This window comes from Megalobrama amblycephala, linkage group LG6 (assembly GCF_018812025.1).
Source record: "Megalobrama amblycephala isolate DHTTF-2021 linkage group LG6, ASM1881202v1, whole genome shotgun sequence".
NCBI lineage: Eukaryota > Metazoa > Chordata > Actinopteri > Cypriniformes > Xenocyprididae > Megalobrama > Megalobrama amblycephala.
The window spans coordinates 32,040,275-32,062,685 of NC_063049.1; the positions used below are offsets into that span (position 1 = coordinate 32,040,275).

Sequence of the window (22,411 nt, forward strand, 5' to 3'; positions counted from 1 at the left end):
AATAAGAAATATAATTGGTAAGGATCATATTTGTGTGTCTATGCAATTAAAAAAAGTTTGAAGTTTTAAAGTACAACTGACCTGCTGTGTTCTCAGTAATATATTTTATGTATTAAGCTCAGAATGACTTGTAACACTTTATCAGACTTGGGATTGTAAAAAGGAAATATTGATCATTACATTACTATGTCTGCAATGCACAGATCCACATTAAGACAGGCCTCAAAACAGTCTTGAGTGAAAGTATGTGAGCCCATCAATAAATCTCTCATTTACTGGTCAGGATCTCTTCTCAGATTCCTCTATACCACCAAGGCTATTCAGACCTTTAAATCCTCCTCTTAAACAGGTTTTACGATAGTCATTTCTGTCAGACTTGAGAGAACTAGCCACTGTATTTCTGCACTGTATTGTTGGAGATGCGATTGCCTTGCCAGATCATATAAGAAAATTGATAATTGAGGAAGCTTGTGTAATTTGAATTGTACCATTTTTCCTTACCGTTTATTCCAGGTAAATCTTTACATTTCTTTTATGAATTAGCAAACAACCCAATGTAAATTAAGAGAAAAACTATGCGTATTGAAAATACTTCAGTTTTGTAGTAATATTACACCCGATGGCCATGTATAGTACTTGGATAATTTCATTTTGGTTTAGAAATGAGTTATTCATTGAGTTGGTAGGCCAGAGCTGAACTCTAGGTAGACTGGCATAAGGAGGTTAATCACATCAAGCTATTGCATTGATTTACATCATGCAACACACATGCAGCTCACTGAGCACACGGGCAGCCACCAGGACAGCACAGGTGCAAGCATATATTACACAATGGTGATTATAGCCGTAAATTCATAACCGTACTTGGATGAGATGGCGGAGACAGAATGAGGAAACCACATGCTAGTCTCCCTCCATTCCTAAAAGAAAAATGAGACACGGAAGGAAACAGGAGTAACGGATGTGACTAATGGAGTGAGATTTCAGCATGTCTTGTAGGAGGAGAGAGGGTGGGAAACGTGCTGAAAGCTTGTGCTGTTACATTGAAGAGAGGAGAGAGGGAAAGCTTTCAGTTATTGAGTTGGGCAGTCTCATAAGGGAATGGAGACTGTAGAAAATTTTATTCTGCCTCACCTCAACACAGCTCTGCTGACATTCTCATCTCTGTTGAGGATTATGTAACGGCAAACGATATAAAACAAATAAATATATATTGATATTTTTGAGCCTCTAACCCCACTACCTAACCACTAGACACAACATCAAATATTGTATAAAGGTCGCTCGCACCAAAATGATAACTATAAAGATAACTATAATGATGTCTATATTATCATCCAAACCAATGGACAATAACTCTTTGTTTATTATCAACACGCACTGCAGTTATGTCTGCCATTTTAAATGCACAAACTCTTTAAAGTCAGGTGAATTCTGATTAGCTGTCAATGTTTTTTGGCATTTATTGGCTGGAAAATTCTTAAAGTGATTCCAACAAAATAGTTCCTCTGTGATGTAATTGGTACAGCTGTAGTGTGGACTTACCTATTCTTGTAGAATTAAAATGATTATACTTTATACATTATACATTATTCATTATACATGAACTGACCTTAAAGCTTGGCATCTGTAAGATTTTTTTTTATGTATTTGAAAAAGTCTCTTATACTAATCATAGCTGCATATTTGATCAAAAATGCAATAGAAACTAATATTGTTAAATATTATTACAATTGTATTTTAAAATCAATTCCTGTGATGATTAAAGCTGAATTTTCAGCATAATTACTCCAGTGCTGATACTTCAGACTGATTTGCTGCTCAAGAAACATTTCTTATCAATATCAATGTTGAAAATGGTTGTGCCGCTTAAAGGTGCCCTAGAACCAGTTTTTACAAGATGTAATAAGTCTAAGGTGTCCCCTGAATGTGTCTGTGAAGTTTCCGCTCAAAATACCCCATAGATTTTTTTAAATTAATTTTTTTTAACTGCCTATTTTGGGGCATCATTAACTATGCACCGATTCAGGCTGCGGCCCCTTTAAATCGCACGCTCCCCTCAGTTATCATTGCTTCATCTGCCATTTTCGCTGTTGTTCTTGCTTGCTTACCTAGTCTGATGATTCACCTGTACACAGATCCAGACATTAATACTGCCTGCCCTTGTCTAATGCCTTGAACATGAGCTGGCATATGCAAATATTGGGGTCATACATATTAATGATCCTGACTGTTACGTAACAGTCGGTGTTGTGATGAGATTCGCCTGTTTTTCGGAGGTCTTTTAAACAAATGAGATTTACATAAGAAGGAGGAAATAATGGAGTTTGAAACTCAATGTATGTCTTTTCCATGTACTGAACTCTTGTTATTCAACTATGTCAAGGTAAATTCAATTTTTGATTCTAGGGCACCTTTAATATTTTTGTGGAAACTGAGAGATGTCTGTTCATGCATAGACAGCTACGCAATGACCACTTTGACGCTTCAAAAAGTTCATAAAGAGATCGCAAAACTAATCCATATGGATCGAGCGGTTTAGTCCAAATTTTCTGAAGAGACTCGATCGCTTCATTTTTATGATGAATAGATTTGATTTAGGCTCTCAGGTTTCATCAAAAAGATCTTCATTTGTGTTCCAAAGATGAACGAAAGCCTTATGAGTTTGGAACGACAAAAGGGTGAGTAATTAATGACAGAATTTTCATTTTGGGGTGAACTAACATAATACGTTGACATAATACGTCCATCTACTAATCCACCCAACAACAGTTTAAATTTGGTGTTTATTGGTGCAGTGTGCACTAACTTATGAAAGAGTGTTGGATTGAAAGAGGATCCACCCCAACAGCTGTGCAACTAAAAACACGGGGAGCTCGCTCTTCCACACCATTTCACAGTTACACACCTCTTTTTACTTCTCTGACACTCTCGCTTTCTAACCAAAATCTTTGAAAAACCCTGTCTGTAAGTGGTCAATAACAGTAATTAATATTTTAGATTGACATCTATAGATTTGAAATGGCAGTTACAGTTTTTCGGTTGGTATTTCTTACTCCAGTCATAACAGGTCACTTGGCTTTGTCAGCATCTCAAAACTTTTGACTCTTTAGACCCTTACATAAGCTGGTGTGAATTGCCCTTGAGAAACTGTAAGCACAGAGCGAATCCAACATATTCCTTTGAGCGGCAACACAATGAATCCAAATGGCCTCTGCTGCCTAGATAGCTTCATTCATCATCTGGATATGTCTCACAATGCCATGTGCCATAATCAAAGCAGCATAATTATTATTATGATATTCATTTCTATAGACAGCACTTGCCCTTAAGAAGGTCAGTCTATCATCTTTGGGACCAGGACATCTAATCTTTGCAAGCGGCGAAAGTGTGAGAAATAGATTGAGAATCGCAGAAAAATATGTAAGAGAAGGAAATTGCATATGACCCCCAGGTCACTCGGCCACAGATACAGTTATTCAGTGGCCCAGAAATCAGATTGTGGTGCTGAGGGGGAGGAAAAATCAAATTGAGAAAGAGGACTGGAGGCGACACAGTGCACGTCTATGAAGATAAGAGGAATGTGGAAATATCCACAGGGACCTAAACCTGAGTGTACAGAAAGGGTTTTAAAGTTTTCAGACTTTCCATTGCAAGTTTATAAGTATACACACATGACATTACCGTCTTTATCCACCTGTCCTGCAGGTAAAGGATTAGCCCTGTTTCACACCGCAAGCCTCAGCAGCGCATATGTAAAGCAGAAGCATGACTGCAACTGCAGTCTCTACCTGCACCTACATTACTGCTTTTTTCAATTCTTTTATCATACTAAAGGCCTTTGCACACTGAGTCCGAAATTTTTGTATGTGTTTTTTCGTCATGCACAGAGACCTTGCACACTGAGTATGATGCGTATTAATGAATCCGTTGCGAAAAAAAAAAAATGGCAAAACGATACAAAATGGAGTCTTCAAGCGGTGAGCATGATTTAGTTGTCCTCTCTCTTCTTAAAAAGAGAAAAAGAAAGAGGAAATATTGGGTCCATCCAATCCCGAGATTGCATAGAGAGAAAGGAGAGTTCACCTCATCAAGGAGCTGTGAGCGTTTCAAAGTTTACTTCAGGATGTCAGTGGCTCGGTTTGATGCTTTGCTACTGGCACAATCTGTCTTTATATTCTGTCTCTTTGTATTCCGCACTTTGTTTGTCATACAGTGCTGCTGCTTTGTGCTGTAGACGACATGGATCAACTTGTCAGATGGTATTCGGGATTTCGGGGGTCAAAATACTTCCCTTATCCGCGTTCTGCTCCGTCACCAGCACAGTCCGCTGATGTCCACGCACACTGTGCTGCCATATTTTTGCACAGCGCATGAGTGAGTGATTTCAGTGCACAAAAACAAAAGGTCCACTAGGTAGTGCACATGCACCGAACACGTCTATCTGCTCATTTGTGCGGTAAACTGAGCAGAACTTGGAAAATATGTAGGTTGAGGACTTCTATCCATTGGTTGTTAAATTGGACAGGCAGATCTGAATGTCAGGTTGCAGGTTGCATGAAAAATATTTTCATGATTCATTGTCACAATTTTTTTTCTTTTGTCAAATCAACTTAGATAATTAATGTGGTTCAGATCACATAATAATGCATTTCTGTTGATTAAACCAATTACCTTCATTGTATTAACACGTTTTTTTTTATTTCAATGAACTCAAAATTTTAAGGCAACCAGGTAACACACTTTTAAGTTAAACTTTTTTTAAGTTAAACAATTCTTTTTTTCAGTGTACATCACCATGGAGGAGTCATTTTACAAGATTGAGTTTTTGGAAGATCAACATTTGTCAAAAAAGGGATGGTTAACAAACAAACTGGCTTGTCTGTTCTTGACACATATTCTTCCAAAAAGCAAAAAGAACTCCTTGACATCTTGGAATGTTCGTGTCAGATTTGAACGTATTAATGGACGATCACATACATCACAGCGTCTATCCCAAATACAGTAGACACCAAAAGTCTATCAGCAGCTTTCTAACATCTTTCTGCTTCTGCTGTGAGGTTCATCATGACCACAACACTGAGTTCAAGCTAATTTGTTCATGGTTTATGGGCTAGTCATGAGATTCTGAATATGGTACACATACACACACACTCACTCACACTCAGTCCTGTGGGAGCCTCAGTTAAAGAGCTCTTCACTTTTCCCTTCTCTGTGCTTTTCTGCAACTGATTTCCTCAAACAATCTGGTGTTTCTCTCTGCCTCTTTCTTTCCTTCATGGCCTGAGGTCGCATCTGCCTGGGAATTGAGGCTGAAGTGGTAAGCGCTCCTATCTCACCCAACCATATGTCACGCATCTTGCCTCGAAAGAATACCTCTCCCTCTCTCCTCTCTCTGCACTCTCAGATTCCCTCATTCAAGCTGAGAGTCAGTGATTCTCTGAGAGAAAAAGCCTTTTCAATGAGTTTACTAATGGGCATGTGCTCTCATGAGCCAGTCAAGTGACTGCAGGCCCACTGAGGTTGATTATAGACAGCTGGTCGAGAACAGCGCCTGGTTTTGTCAGTAATAATATATAAGGCATCCGCTGTTGATTCTCCAACATTCCTCTGGAGAGACATATATGGCTGTGTGAATCACAAGAAAGTGCTAAATATTGCTGCAAAGATACAAACTGTTTTTTTAAGCTGGATATCATTCCTAATGCTGATCAGTGTCTAATGATGCAGTGCTCGTTCAACAGACTCATAATTTAACTGAAGACAGCAGCTACATTCGCTAACTGCATTGCATCAGTGTTTTATTTAAAGAAAAGCAAAATATTGTAGCTGAACTCAAATTGTTTGACAGCTTTTTAATCAAGTTTCTCAAATGACTCTAAATTTGTTTATTCAAAGTGTTCATATAAGCAGGCTCATATATTGCAACTTAATCTAAGAAATATTTGTTTTGTAGTGGTATTAGAGATACATTTTAAAAATGATATACAACTATTGCCAGTAGAAACAAAACAAAATTAAAAAATATATATATATTTTTTTTAAATGTTAAAGAATTGTCATTTTTAACAGGTTGCAAACAAAGATCAGTCATCTAAATTATCCAACTATAAAAAATTATTTGTTCCAAAATCATAAAATCAACCACTAAAATTATTATTATTAAAATAAAATTATAATTCATTATTATTATTATTATTATTAATAATTAAAATGTACACCATAACCACCCATTACTACTTCAGTAACCCCTGCTGGTCCATTAAGGCCACAAACACAGATGTGCAGACTGCCCTTCATTTAACAGTTCCCAATTAAAATCAATGTCAAGATAAAGTGTCAATGCAAGGTTAATGCACATGCAGCTGTTGTACTGTGTCGAGATAAAGACCAACAAGCGTTTTGTTTGCTATTTTTTCCATCGCATACTGGGGGACTTGGATGTGAGAGTTTTCAGAACAGAAGATAAATCAACATTTTGGCTTGCTGTTTTGTTCCTCTGAGGAACACATACACACACTCACTCAGCATTTGTCCTGTAGCTGGAAAATATCTACAACCCCTCTGGTTCCAACTTTGTTTCATCCTCCTCCAAAAACAAAGCAGAGTCTTGTCCTATTTCCCTTTTTTTCTCTCTCTTCTCTCGGCTTAGCTTCTTCCCTCAAACGTTTCGATCTATCTTCTTCCCTGTTTGAGATCTATTTAATTATATCTCCTTCAAAATGAAACTAAATGTAAAAACTTAACATGTCACATCAAGATGTCATCAATTTGCACTCCTTCGTCTTCAGGGACACAGAGAGTCGGCTTATGCCCCGTTGCCAACACACAACAGGTGCTGGCCTTCTGGGTTCTTTGAAAATTGATCCAAAGCCTCTGATCTAAAATATAACCTTGCAACTTGTCACAGTTTCTGATCTGTGGCAAGACTTAATCACAATACACACAGCAGCTTTTAGAATGACAAAAAAGCAAAACAGAAAAGCATACAATAAGATGGGGAAGATGACAAACAGCATTGTCATTATATTGAGCACAAACATTTTTCTTGAGACTCATGAATCCCTTTTCCATTAGTCACTGGTTTGTTTGTTTTTCAGTTACTTTTGGAGCACAATAAAAAGTCAGTATTCTTTTTTTTTTTTTTCAGTTATTTGGAGTCCCAGTCTTCATTATTTTAACAGGCTGCACACAAACATCAAATGATCAAATCAAATGAAAGGAAGATGCTGAGTGAAAGTACATTTCAAGTGCTATAAGACATCTATGAGGGTCAATTTGTATTAGTTTCAATATGAAATATCCATTAAAATATCAAAACATACAGAATACTTCTGGAAACATCAGAATATATGAATAATCAATGTTTGAAATGCATCTTTGAAAATGCTTGAATCTTGAAAATAAAAATCCCAAGTCCCAAATTTAGTTTGCAAAGTATTATTAGATATGAAACAGTGGGGGGCTACATATATATATATATATATATATATTTTTTTTTTTTTTTTTTTTTTTTAAATGGGCTTTTTGTGCCTTTATTTGGAGAGGACAGTAAAGAGCAGACAGGAAAGCACTGGGCAGAGAGAGGGGGGCAGGATCGGCAAAGGACCTCAAGACAGGAATCGAACTCGGGTCACCGTGAACGCATTTGCATCATATGTCAGTGCACTAACCACTAGGCTGTCAACACCAACATAAATATATGTATTTTAAAACATTTTAATGGACTACAGATTTTCTGATACTCTTTAATCTGTTTTGATGGGTATTTTAATCTTTCTAATAATATTGAAATATTAGAAATATTTCAATCAGTGTATTCCACACGTTTTGTTTTTCCAATCCTGTGGCCAATGTAATTCACAGCTCATTCATTAAAAGGGAGGTTATATTTAAAGGGTTAGTTCAACCAAAAATGAAAATTATGTCATTAATGTTTCACCCTCATGTCGTTCCAAACCCGTAAGACCTCCGTTCATCTTCGGAACACAGTTTAAGATATTTTAGATTTAGTCCGAGAGCTTTCTGTCCCTCCATTGAAAATGTATGTACGGTAGACTGTCCATGTCCAGAAAGGTAATAAAAACATCATCAAAGTTGTCCATGTGACATCAGAGGGTCAGTAAGAATTTGTTGAAGCATCGAAAATACATTTTGGTCCAAAAATAACAAAAACTACAGCTTTATTCAGCATTGTCTTTTCTTCCGGGTCTGTTGTCAATCCGCGTTCACGCCTCCGCAGTGACACTGCTGACGTGTTATCTGGTGTGCCCGAGCTTCGTTTACAAGAAGGGGGCGGTAATGCACCAAAACGCTGGATGCCAACCGCCATAAAACAAGAAGAAGTAGAAGCTTCGTTTGCAGTCTGAGGGAGATGCATGCTGTATTCAAGCTATTCTACATTGTTTGTATTTTGGTATTGCTATATTTTTTAAAATGGTGCGTAAGTGTGCATGTCGCGGATGTCCTAATCGCCAAAAACAACCACGGCGACGTAAAAGTGCATTACCAACGCCGACAGATGAAAGGATTCAATGGAATCAATTCAATGGAATCAATTCAATGGAAAGGATTCCGGAAGAGAAGACAATGCTGAATAAAGTCGTAGTTTTTGTTATTTTTGGACCAAAATGTATTTTCGATGCTTCAAAAACGTCTAACTAACCCACTGATGGACTACTTTGATGATGTTTTTATTACCTTTCTGGACATGGACAGTCTACCATACAAACATTTTCAATGGAGGGACAGAAAGCTCTCGGACTAAATCTTAAATATCTTAAACTGTGTTCTGAAGATGAACGGAGGTCTTACGGGTTTGGAACGACATCTGGGTGAGTCATTAATGACATAATTTTCATTTTTGGGTGAACTAACCCTTAAAATTTTGTCCAACCCTGTTTTGAACATTATTCGTATGGATCATGATATATAATGTCGTTTTCAATTTCTCTTTGTATGTTTGACTTCATACCTTTGTAGCATCAATTATTAGTAGTTACTAAGACACCTTTTTATGTAAATGAATTAGCCTCATTATTGATTGCACCTCATTCACAAAACTTGTCAGATCATAGTAATCTGCTGCAACCCCCATTATTCAGAACTGGCCTGTAAGATTGGAAATTTCACCATGCAAACGGCACTCAACATTAATTTTGGGGGCGTGTATTCACAGTTTCCCGATTTGCATAATTCCCTGAGGCGATAAAACCATGTAAACAGAATGTGTAAATAAAGGACGCTATCAGCTGGTACAATTCATTCATGGTGAATTATCCCCTAAGTGTACTAATACTTATTTCTGTTGATTATCAAGAGCCTTGCTGTATTTCGACTCTCATGTGCTTGTTATGCTGTCGGCTATGTTTTCACAGCTGGTTGTTTCTGATCTAGTAAACATATTCCATATCTCACATTCAGAGCTATGACACCGCCATCACCCACTGTCAAACAGATCTCTGGTGTGCCAGTTGTTAGAAACAAAGTTGTTTGGGGAACAAAGAAAAGTCAACAAATTGGTTTGATATTTCAGTTGTTCCAAGTTATTTTCTTGTGATACAGCACATACTATTTATGTTCAGATATTGTACAAGACAGGCAGAAATACATAGCATATGCAGTTTTTATTAATATACCGTTCAAAAGTTTGGGGTCAGTAAGATTTTTTTTAAAGAAACTAATACATACTTTTACTCATCAAAGACAATAAATTGACCAAAGGTGACAGTAAAGACAATGTTATAAAATATTTCTCGTGCAAATAAATAGTCTTTAGAATGTTCTATTAATCGAAGAATCCTGAAAAAAATGTATCACAGTTTCCACAAAAATGTTAAGAACGACTGCTTTCAACAATGATAATAAGAAATGTTTCTTGAGCACCAAGTCAGCATATTAGAATGACCATGTGACACTGAAGACTGGAGTAATGACTGCTGAAAATTCAGCTTTACCATTTAAAATATATAAAAATAGAAATATTTGACTACACACACAAATGTGTATACCACATACGTGCTTGCATTTCATTGCCAACATACACAAACCACAAGCCCTAATTTCAGTTCCACATGGTGTGTGAAATTCAGAGCAGTCTGCTGATCTAAATGCCACCAATCCACATCCAAACACACCCACTTGATAACCTTTCACTGTTGTCACAGCTTGTGCTGATTCTCATTCAGAATAGTGCACAAAACTACAGAATACTTACGAGCAGATGTGTCAGCGTTCCTTTCAGAAGAGGTTACGCTAAGTGCTCGCGCTGTGGTGTTGGCCATTACAGACATGTGAAGGAATATTTGGCAGTCAGATTGAGGGGGACAGCTGTGGGAGAGTGTTCTCAGGGATGATGAGATGTCTGTAGAGAGAGAAAGAGAGGGCAATTGCTTCACTCCAGTGTGCTCTAAGGAAAACAGTGGGAGGAAATAGCAGGAGAGGTTTGTTTCTGGTTTCTGGTTTGAGATAAAGCACATAACAGATCCCAATCTAAATTGAAGTTTGAATATTGAATAATATTTGCACTTGGTTTTCTAATGTTAACCATTATTTATTTAGGCCACACTGCATGTTTACATTTTCATTAAGACATTATTTTGAAAAAACAAACAAAAAAACAAAAGTGACGTGACATGTGGCCAAGCATGGTGTCCATATTCAGAATTTGTGCTCTGCACACACACCGTGAACACACACCCGGAGCTTGCTGCAGTACCTGGGGAGAGATTTGGGGTTAGGTGCCTTGCTCAAGGGCACCTCAGATGTGGGTAATGAGAGTGGAAGAGAGCGCTGTTCATTCATTCCCCCCACCTACATTTCCTTCTGGTACCGAGACTTGAACCCGTGACCTTCGGGTTATAAGTCCAAAAAACTGCCCCAAAAACTGCCTTAAAATAACTGCATGTTTATTAAAAGGATAGTTCACCTAAAAATGAAAATCCCATGATTTACTCACCCTCAAGCCCTATGACTATCTTCTTTCAGACAAACACAACTGGAGTTTTATTAAAATACATCCTTGCTCTTCCAAGCTAGATAATGGTAGTGAAGGGGGTGTGAGATTTTGAAGCTCTAAAAAGTGCATCCATCCATCATAAAAGTAATCCATACGATTCCAGGCGGTTAATAAGGCTTTCTCAAGCAAAGCGATTGATTTTTGTAAGAAAAATGTCCATATTTTTAAACTTTATAAACTATAACAACTAGCTTCCAGCAGACAGCCATAAGGATCAATTTACGCCAAAAGAGTAACCTCTGATGCTGAATATTGTAAGCTTACTGTGTGTTCACACCGCCAGCGGCGAGAGCGTCAAAATGACAGGAAGTCATTCATTTTCAATGAGAGCCGGGCGGCGAGCTCCAGCGAGAGCGGCGTGGCGCGTCTTGGACGGTGAGAGCGTCGAGGAGAGTTGAAATCAAGTTAACTTTATGGTAATGAGCTATGGCGTGGTTCGGCGGCAACCAATCGGAATGTAGAGGTCCTCGCTTGAGAGGATTCCGATTGGTTGCCGCAACTTGTCATTTACTTTGACCCTCCCGTCGGCGGCTGTTTGAACGAACAGTACAGCGTTGTTGGCATAGACGTCTATGGTTGTTGGCAGGGCGGCCAAGGCGAATGTGTGAACGCACGGTTAGACGCCTCTTGTGGTTCAAACAAATAGGGCTGTGCAACAAACTCAAGCACCTCTACTCTTATATCGAAATCCTCTGACATTTCTCGTTAAAAATTCTTGCTTTATACTTCCAATTCGTGACCGGTGATTTGTTTTGCTCTATCCTCTGCGCTTCCGTGTTTGTCATTGCGTCAGGCGTCGGGTCAGAGGTTACTCTAAATCGATGTGTACAGCTGTCTGCCAGCAGCTAGTTATTATAGTTTTAAATATAAATATTTTTCTTACAAAACCCATCACTTCGCTTCAGAAGGCCTTTATTAACCCCTGGGGCCATATGGATTTTTGAAAGAAGATAGCCATATACACCTAGGATGGCTTAAGGTTGAGTAGATCATGGGATAATTTTTGGGTGAACTATTCCTTTATGTTTTCCTTTAGCTCATACCCACAATGTAGGCGATTTCAGGTCAAATGTCCCCATAATTAAACAAAACCTGACCCCCCACACACAATGTTTTTGCTATTAGACTATATAAAGAGAATGTGACCTGTTGGTAGCAAGATGCCACATCCCCATCCCCAGTGAAATTTAAAACAATGCATTAAATTGACAGTAAAAACAGTAAAAAACATTTATAATGTTACAAAAGATTTTTGTTTCAAAGAAATGCTGTATTTTTTGATTAATAAAAAAAAAAAACAGATTTTTTTTATTGTGTCCACAAAAAATATTAGCTGTTTTTAACATTGATGATAATAATAAGAAATGTTTCTTGAGCACAAGATAATTTTTTTTTCGGAATGATTTCTGAAGGATCATGTGACAGTGCATCATCGATTCTCTTGTTATTCTCCTGTTTATTACTGTGAAGCTGCTTTGAAATAATCTGTATTGTATTAAGCACTATATAAATAAAAGTGACTTGACAACTTGAACTTGACTTGACTTGACAGTAGACTGGAGTAATGGCTGCTGAAAATTCAGCTTTGCAATCACAGGAATAAATTAACGCAGCTATGATGAGCATAAGAGACTTCTTTCAAAAATATTAAAAAGTCTTACAGGCCCCAAATTAGGAAGTTAGTGTTGATACCCAGCTGTCAGCCCTAACATCCAGTATATGTTTAGGTACTATAGACAGAGGTTCTGTCAGCTGTAGATCTGATATGTTGTAAACATTATAGTGCCTTGTGACACATTCGATTAAACTCTCTGACTCTTATTTAGCCTTTGTTGATCTTTCTGGCAGTTAATAACAAAGAAAGAGGCATTTAAAGACCCTGGGCCTTATCGCTCACAGTGAAACAAAGGAAACCCATACAGTACATCCTTCTCTTTCCACCACGTGTCCACACCCTGTCCTTCCTTCCTGAAATCCAGCAAAGTACTTCTATTTACATATCAAATTTATTATACACTGACATTCTTGTGTTTTTAGTTTGTAATATATAAGAATGCTAGAGACTTTTTGCAGTTTGGATGATGCCATTTTTAAAAGATTTGACAAGGCTACTAATTTATAACCTTGTTTGACTCCTTGAAGTTGTGTCAATGTTTATGCCTGTGGCTTAATTGAGAGCTCTCATAAATGTTATATGTGTTGATGGGAAACAAATTCTAATTTTCACTCCCTAATTTAAGAACACTGTTTTTTTTACTTCCCTCATCATTACTCAGTGCTAGAATAAAGCAATTTTCAGCTTGTTTTCATTTTACCACTTCATTATTTAAAGACAGCAGTGTTAATGTCAGCTGTGTTTAATTTTAAACTTTATATACAAGCATAACTGGCTTTTACTATTTACACTTTCACACAAGCCTAAGGCAACAGGACATCCTAGTCCCTGCGTGATATCAAAGCAATTTAAATCTAACTGTTTAAAGATCATTTGCCTATTTTTTCAATGTTAGTCTCATATGTATTGACAGACAAAAAAAAAAAAAAAAGGTTTCTTTTTTTGCAAAACGATGCTGTTGGACTGGATAGTGAAGAAAAAGCAGCCAACCACAAGTTCACAACAACGAATGAATTAAAGACCAATTAAAAGCATCCCAAATGGCACCTCATGAAATTGGTTGACAGAATGACCAGCAATCTAAGCAAAAGGTGGCAACTTTGAAGTGACTAACAAATAAGTTTTGATAGTTTCGATTTTTGGTTATAATACATTATATTGTACACAATTAAATATAGTTCACCCAAAATAATAAAAAAGACAATTATGTCAAAATTCACACATCCTCATGATGTTCTAAACCTGTAGGACTTTCTTTCTTCTGTGAAATGTAAAAGAGGATATTCTGATCAATGTTTTTTGTCCATGCAATAGAAATCAGTGGGCTTCAATGTTGTTTTCAATGTTGTATCTTCTGTTGTTTCAGAAAAGAAAGTCATTCAGGTTTAGATGAGGGTGAGTGAATTATGACATACTTTTCATTTTTGTATGAACTACCCTATAAGATAAACATAATTCAAAGATTTGATTGTCAAAGGGTCAAATATTAATAAACTAATTTAAAAAAAAAACATCAGTATCATAAGATATAATTCTCTGTGTGTTTGGAGTATAATGGAATACATGTGCAGCTTAAAATAGCAGGGCAGATGTCACTCACAACTGTTTGCGGTTATTTGCTGACCTGGCATGTTTCATCTCTGTCACTCAACAACTTTAAGCTACAACCATTTCAAGGACCAGACACTCTTTTAGGTATGAAGGAAAGCCACAGTTTTATATAGAAATTTAACACTTTGTTCTGACCATGGGAGAAAAGCTGGGCAGATGCAAATAGTAGAAATACTTTTGGACAGTACTTGTCATCATCTAAAATAAAGTCTTTACTCATTTAACACTTTAACTAAAACTTAATTCACAACTTACCACATTTTAAATCTTACATTTAAATCTGCAAAGCAGCATGTTTCATGACAGCATGCTTTACTTTAAATACAGAAGTGAAGTCTAACTCACCAACTTTTCCTCAGCAGTTCTGCAACAGTTCTCCCACAGCCTGCAAGCTGTTTCTAGGAACAGAAATACTTCTTCTACTCAGGCTGAGTTGTTCTTTTCACTTTCTAACAGGATGAGAATAATATTATGAATCATAGCAGGGGTCTTTTTTTTTTAAAGACCTGTTAAGTTTAAATGTATAGCACGTGAACTTTCCCTTTCAGTCCTCTCCACCCTCAGCATACTGCTTTACTAATGGTTTCTTGTGTTTAACCAATGGCTGGGCAGGCTCCTCCTCCTGAATAAGGCACAGCTGAATAGACTCCTCCTCAGGAATAACACACAGCTGTTGTCGGACTGAGCTCAGGGAAGGGGGAAGATTGTTTGGCTGTGAGGAGGAAAGACAGAGGCAATAGTTATGCAAGAGTTCAGACCAAGCGCATGCTGAAATTTTGCATTTTTCGAGAAGGGTCTGTCTGCATCCCGAAGTACTTCAAACCACACTCTTGCAAGTTACGGCTACTGCTATAAGTTATGCCTCCTGCAAAGAAACAAGCATGGATGTCATTGCCTAAACAAACTTTTCAAAAACAGTTATTTTATGTTTTATGTATGAAATGTTTGTAAAGATAACTTATATTGTTTTCGAATCTTATGAAGTATGAAATAACAGCTATTAAATTACACAATCAAATACAGATCTATGGTAATTATAACTAAAAACCTACCCCTAACCCTAAACCTTACCCTAACCATACACCTTCAATAAAATTAAAATTTACTGTATAGTTTCAGAATTAAATTCTTTAAAAATTTAAGAAAAAACAAACAGGATGACTTCTGGTGATCTATGTAATATGATTTGTATGCTTTATCACTAGGTGGCGATATTGAAGGTTAAAAAAGCAAGAAAGTGAAGTAGAAGAGGAGAATTGATGACATCCCCAGTGGTGGGCTGCATCTTAAATTGAATACTCTTTTGAGTAAGTTTTTATTTTGAATAAGTAATTACTTCACGACCAATAAAAATGTATGTTCTATATAGTATGAGTGTGTGTAGTATCCGGATGTACTACATTCGGATGTACTACATTCACTTGCTGTCATCATTATCACCTGACCTACCAGCACCAATTACATCGCATCACTGCCTTTCACAAATCTTCTCCCGTGGCCTCATGGGACAGTAAAGTGTCCATCTCATGCACGATTCAGAATCTCGCCAAAAGTAGCAAGTCACCCGGGTACTTTTTGCCTACTCTTTTATGAGTACTGTGAATTCATACTTCTTTTGTTACATACTGTTTTTCCACCTACTCTATAAGTATGGTATGTGATTTCGGATGCAGCTGCTGTTTCATTGTAGGGGGTGTAACTTCTAGTAGGGATGTGGTTTGTAGTACTTAATTAATTAATTGAATCATCTATATGGATATTTGCTGAGAAAAGCCCATATATATAATTCAGTATATTATTTTTGTGTGCCATTCTTGTAAGTATGCACAAATATTGTAATGTTCAACAGCGATGCTGGTTGCATGTCCTAATTTTGCTGAGTTAGATGAGTTTCTGGGTCAACATTTTGTTGATCCTTGAACAACAGCACTTGAGTGAACACTCCTGTTTGCCAAATCTGAGCCACAGCAATGCCACATGTCAGCCAAAAGCAAAGAAATAAACCAGAATTGGACCTTATCTGAGCCACAAAATCTTCAAATATTATTTATAGAATCATCTTAACACTAAAAAGCCTGTTAAAAAGCAGAATCACTGAAGGAAAAACAGAAAACACAAAAACATTAAGAATCAGCACATGAATCTCAACAATGGTGACAATCAAAAGTGTCATGCCAAAATACATGCTTGGAACAATAGTACAAAACTCCCAGCATGTATCACAGCAGGTTTAGTTTGAAGTCACCATCATTGTGATCAGTGTTTACTTTAGTTGTACAGTTTGACTCTTGACTATGGGGCTCTTTACACAACACCACTTTCAACTTAAAACAGACAACTTTTTGTGTGTTTTGGCTCCTCATTTACACGACAATGGTGTTTTGGTTACCTGGAAATGCAAACTTTTGAAAACGGGTTTCAAAGTGGACATTTTGCAAACAATGGTGTTATCATTTCCTTGTAAACTGCAAAAATGTGTATCTGTGAAAAATGGTGACATCTTGCACATGCGTATTACATGTTTAGTCCATCCACATTATTTTTCAAGCGGAAATAAGGTGTTTTCTGTGAATGTGCCGCTTTTATTAGCCGCCATAGGGAAATAAATAGAAGAATATCAATGTGCAGAAAAATAAGGTGCATAGGCATGCGCGTTTCTGTAAAAGAATGTGTATATATGCATGCGCATAGTCTTTCTTTACAAAGTAACGTTGCTAACTACTTGTCTGGCATGTATAATACAGCATTTTTAGTCATTTGCGTGGATCCGTGTGAACGGGGATAGTTTTAATAACGTTTTCATCTGTACAAAGAAAAAAACGTTTCCGTTTTTTGTCGTGTAAATGTACCCTTAGTGATAGTTTTTCTCTTGCTGCTGAAATTATGTTAGCTGTGGCAAAAATACAAAGGCAAAGTCTGCTCAGGTGATGTTGACAACTTGATGAAGAAGAGGTTGTCATCATCAGTGCTTCATGAGGCTTCAGTTGCCCATCATTACTAACCGCCCCGCTCTGAGTGGACTCAAACATGGATCACCAGCGGGTAGGCGGGCATGCTAAAAAAAACCTGACATCTCGTAATTGAACATAACCGACTGACATGAAGATCACTGAAACCTCGTAATGGAACAAAACTGACACTGAAAAACAACCGTCATTGAAATCTTGTCACAAAACAAAACCAACAGTTTAAATCGTTTCAAACTTGACTGTCATTGAAATCTCATAAAGGAATAAAACTGACCATTATTGAGATCTTTTAATGGAACAAAACCGACCATCATTGAGATCTCATAACTGAGCAAAACCAACCATCACTGAGATCTCATAGCAGAACTGTCACAGCCACCAGCACTTGCACTCCATTTACCAGCATCCCTCCGGTTCCTCACCTGCACTCACTCACTAATAACCTGCACCTGCAAGTCATTAACTCCCTATTCAGCACTCCCTATTTAAGCAGTCACTTTCCTCACCACAGTTGTCTGGTCTCGTCTATGGATAGCACAAAGTCATATGAACCTTGGACTACTTACCTGCTACTTACCTGAGCCATCCAGATCTTCCTTCATCCGTGTTCCATCGTCTGTTCTTCTTCCTGTGTTGATCCTTTCCTGCAAAGAGACATTACCCCATTACTATTTAAGCTAAGTGACTATTTAACATGCTTGTGTCCATTCTCACCTGCATGATCCATCTGCCAGTTTCCATGCCTCTGTTTTCAATAAACAACCTGTTTCACACTTACCTGCCTGCCTCCGTCTGTGTCCTGACAAGAACAAAACCGTCATTAAAATCTTGTTAGGGGAAAAAAAAACCAATTGGCATTGCAGTCTTGTAATGGAAAAAAAATGTCTGTTATAAAGGAGCAAAATCAAATGTCATTGAAATCTCATAATGGAACAAAACCAACTGTCAATAAAATCTTGTAAAAGAACAAAACTTACTTTATTGAGATCTCGTAACTGAACAAATGATTGACAATGAAAACCGACTGTCATTGAAATCTTGTGATGGAACAAAACCGACCATCTTTGAAATCTTGTAATGAAACAAAACTGACAGTTTGATTTGTTAACTGACCCATTTAATTCTCATAACAGAACCAAACCTGTCATGAGATCTAGCAAAGACTATAGAATAACACGAGACATGTCACTTGTATTGTTTTGAATGGGAGAAAGTGAAACGCGCAATATGGCGGAATAAGTCCCGCCTTCTAAAAAATAAGAGCCAATCACCGACTGGGAAAGTCATCGCGTCACTGCAGCGGCCGTTAGAAGCACCGGTTTCTATAGAAACAGTCAGACGCGCGCCTCCGAAATGAGGCACAGGAGACGCGCATTTACGTCTGCGCATGCGCATTAGCTTGATCCAGCCTGAAAAATACCGGGGTTTTTTGTCATGATTCGAGCATTTGGAAAACAAATTATGAGACAGTTGTTGTTTGATTTGATTGGTGGTTTCAAATATGAAATTTAATCGTAAGGTTGTTGAACAGTTTTGGAGAATTTGATGTTTCCCCATTCAAAGAGATAGGAGCTGCATGATGCCCAGGATGCCCAAGAGGCGTTTCAAAGATGGCCGCCGAGTGAAATGACTTGTCTTAAAGGGACTTTAGATCTAGTAAAGGACCAAAATCAACCATCGTTGAAATTTCGTAAAGAAACAAAACCGACCGTCTTTGAAATCTCATAAAGGAACAAAGGAAAAAAACCAACTGTCATTGAGATCTTGAAAAGAAATAAAACCAACCATCATTGAACTCCTCATAACGAAACAAAACTGACCGTCTTTGAAATCTCGTAATGGAGAAAAAATAAAAACAACCATCGTTGAGATCTCATAATGGAACAAAACCGACCGTCATTGAAATCTCATAATGGAACAAAGCTGATCGTCATTGAAATCTTGTAAACAAATTAAATCAACCGACAATGAAAACCACCAATCAATAAAATCGTCAAAGCCTGACTGGCTTGGTTTGGTTTTGTGAGCTCAAAACTAATCTCATAACCCTGAGTTTACCACCATCATGGTGCGAGACCCTGAGTGTACATCACATTTCACCTTAAAGTGTGTCTGTTGAATGAATTAACTTTTCATTTAAACCTTTCATCTGCGATTCGTTTCACATTTTCATTTTAGAGGGGTCTTTATTTTTAATGATGGCATAAACATCAGACTCTAACTTTAATGTACTTTGAATGAAGCAATTAATTTTAAATGTGATTATTTCAGCTAGTTAAGCACAGTGTGACAATACATAATAAGGGCTTTAAATATCCATCAAATTGCAACACCTAGGACATGCCAAGCAGTATGTTTAATTAAATATTATTAAATTAAATATATAATATCCTAAAAATATAGTGTGATCAGTATAAACATTTATAACCAAATTAAATACATTTCTGTTTCCAATTTGCACCCTTCTTGAGGAGTACTCAAGAGTCTCAAGTGCTATTTTGATTGACTGTGATATTGTGATAAATTCAACTCGGTTATGTCAGAAGAGACTGGGATTTTAATTGCTGTCATTTTCCTCCCTAAAAAATGAGGGGTGACTTGTGACTGCTGGTTAGCACATATGCTGTGCAAACTGTTTTTCATTTCTGCTTTGCAAGGACCAGATGTTGTCCCATTCTATCCCTGAACCTCCATCAATGAATTGACATTTCTTCTGCATACAGTGCTTTTTTGAGGGGTGCCATATCTGTTTAAAGACTTCTTAATTAATGATTTTGTTCATTAGCACAGAAAATCTTACACACCTAAGAGAAATCACACCTAAAAAAATCTGTATGGAGATATTTAACCAACCAAGGCCCATTGGAGAACATGCCTTTGGCAACATTTCTAAAAAATGATATTGCGTTCCTAGCACGTTTTGCAACACTTTCAAAGTGAGTGTCATTAAAAGTGTTTAAAAGTGCATGAATCTGGCACCCTTAACCTAACCAACAGTGTTAAAAAAAGCGAACGTGCGGAAAAGCACATTTGCTGAGGCAACAATGCACTTTAGCTTGCTTCTATGAGTTTTTCAGCTCTTTTATCACGATTTGTGTTTCATGGGACTCATACTGGGGCGTTCTGTATCACAAGTGCAATGCTGTACAACTGAGTATCAAAAAAGCTATACATATGGACCTGGTCAAGCTAGTCATAATAGTTTACAAATTGTGCAGTATGGTAAAAATGTTTTGAGGTCATGTGAAAGCATGCAAAAATAAGTGTTTATTAATAACAGATAATCTGCCCCTGTAATCATAATTTGTGTGAAAGGGAATAAAGTTTGTCTACATAGTAATTTTAATTGTAAACTGCAGTGAATTTATGTATAGGTATGTTTTTTGCATAAGTGTAGGTGGAGGCTATTTTTTTTTTTTTTTTTTTTTTTGTTTATCCATTGAGCCAAGATACTGTCAGAAAACAGAGTTTTCATTCTTGTTTGAAAAATTGCTTTAAGCTATATGACATTTGTATGACAGCACTGCCTGTTTTAATTTACAGAGATAACAAATGTGTTGCAGATTTATTGTGCTGTGATTAATAGATTCGGTAAGTTTGTTGTGCTAATTAGTTAAATCAGCCAACATTAATGATATATGACACCCAAAATGAATACATACTCAAAACTCCCAGAAAGAACAGTCAGTTGGACATATTCATGTTCTGGCAACTTTGTGTTTCAAAGAAATTAGTATCGTTTTTAGAGATACAGTCACTACAAAACTCCCAAGAAATCCTCAGGTGTTTCTTGGCTTTTGCGACAGTCATTCTCTTCCATTAGTGAGATGGGTGTTTACAGTAATTACAGAGAACAAGGTCTCTCATTCTCAAAGGCAAGAGCGTTTAGACAGACTTCTGATTGGCTGCCAGTGAGAACATTACAGCCTCCTCACACATAGACAGAAATCAATGGTGGGGAGATTGTGCTAAGAATTTATGCTGGCAATTCTATCTGCAACAAGGTGTTATTTTAAATGGCATATACAGTAACAGTATATACTTGTTGGTAATGACCTGAATTTGAAGTGTTTGGTATAGGAGTAAGTGGTCTGATGTCTTCAGCAGAATTTAGATGGGAAAATATTATTACATAAAATTGAAATCTGCCAATTTAACACCAAAAAAAAAAAAGATAAAAAATGAATTCTGACCCCTTACCTGGAATTTTCCTACCATCAGAGTAATTCAGTCTTAAAGTAAACGTAACTTAACGTAAATCCTGTTTTTGTCTACATTAAGTCTCAAGGCATGCAACTTGAAACAGTATCTTAAAACATGCATAGTACATGGTGCTGTATAACAGAGAGATTGACAATGACCAAAGACAGCAGTACAATAAACAATGACAAATAATAACAAATAATCAGTCAAATAAAATTATTTTTGTCATGACAACTCTTGGGGTGTTTTCGCATGTTAATGGGTACGACAATGCTGATATATTTGGTCTTGGCGGAATAGTTCTGCTATGCTGCTGCTGCAAAGCAAGTATGAGACTTGCTACTGCCATTACATACATGACACATGAATTAACCCTACAGATCTACACAGGTGGAGCTGGGGAAGGTGGAGGGTTTCTGAAAGCGCACTGCACTGCAATAGCAAATGCTGACCAAGCATTTGAAGGTTGAGCATGTAAGCTCATTGGTTCCTGCTGTATCAGTAGCCAATCAGCTGTGCACTACAGAGAATTATGTCATTGCAAGCAGGTTGAGTTAAGGACCTTTTAGCCTGTGCCATTTGGAGTTTTGTGACAGAACTTAGTATAAATTAAATATAGTGCAGATGTGTGTCTTCCACAATAATGTAATGTGTTTGAATCATTGGGGAACTTTTCTCAGCAAATATTGATATATCTGGGGTATTATGATTATTTGATTAGTTAATCAGCAGTATTTCAGAAAATATAGTTTTTTTTTAATGTGTTAAACTATTTGAATTTGCACTTAGAGGAAATAGAGGAATTTCTCTTTAGAGAGCCCAACTTATCCATAATCACTACAACCCCCTACAACAAACAACCTTGAGAAAAAAATCAATTTTAATTGGTTGTGTTGACAAACTTCCTCTCTTGACATTGGTTTGATGGTTTCAATCAAAGACAGTGAAACTCCTTCTGTTTCAACTGCATCCGAGGGAGCACTTGAGGGTATGTGT

At 37.1% G+C, this 22,411-nt stretch overlaps 1 protein-coding gene across 2 annotated transcripts in view; it reads right to left on the reverse strand.

Annotated features, from left to right (window-relative positions):
• The window catches only part of gypc (glycophorin C (Gerbich blood group)), a 32,543-nt gene extending 17,699 nt beyond the window's left edge, over positions 1-14,844 (reverse strand). Inside the window, exons 1-2 of one of the 2 annotated variants that reach the window (XM_048194073.1) lie at positions 14,589-14,844; positions 10,217-10,408 (exon numbers count right to left, since the gene is read on the reverse strand). In XM_048194073.1, the coding sequence (XP_048050030.1) occupies positions 10,217-10,292 (76 nt within the window). In that variant the 5' untranslated portion in view covers positions 10,293-10,408; positions 14,589-14,844. The remainder of the gene's footprint in view (positions 1-10,216; positions 10,409-14,588) is intronic. The other variant, XM_048194072.1, reaches the window with a different exon arrangement.
• Between the last annotated feature and the right edge of the window lie 7,567 nt (positions 14,845-22,411).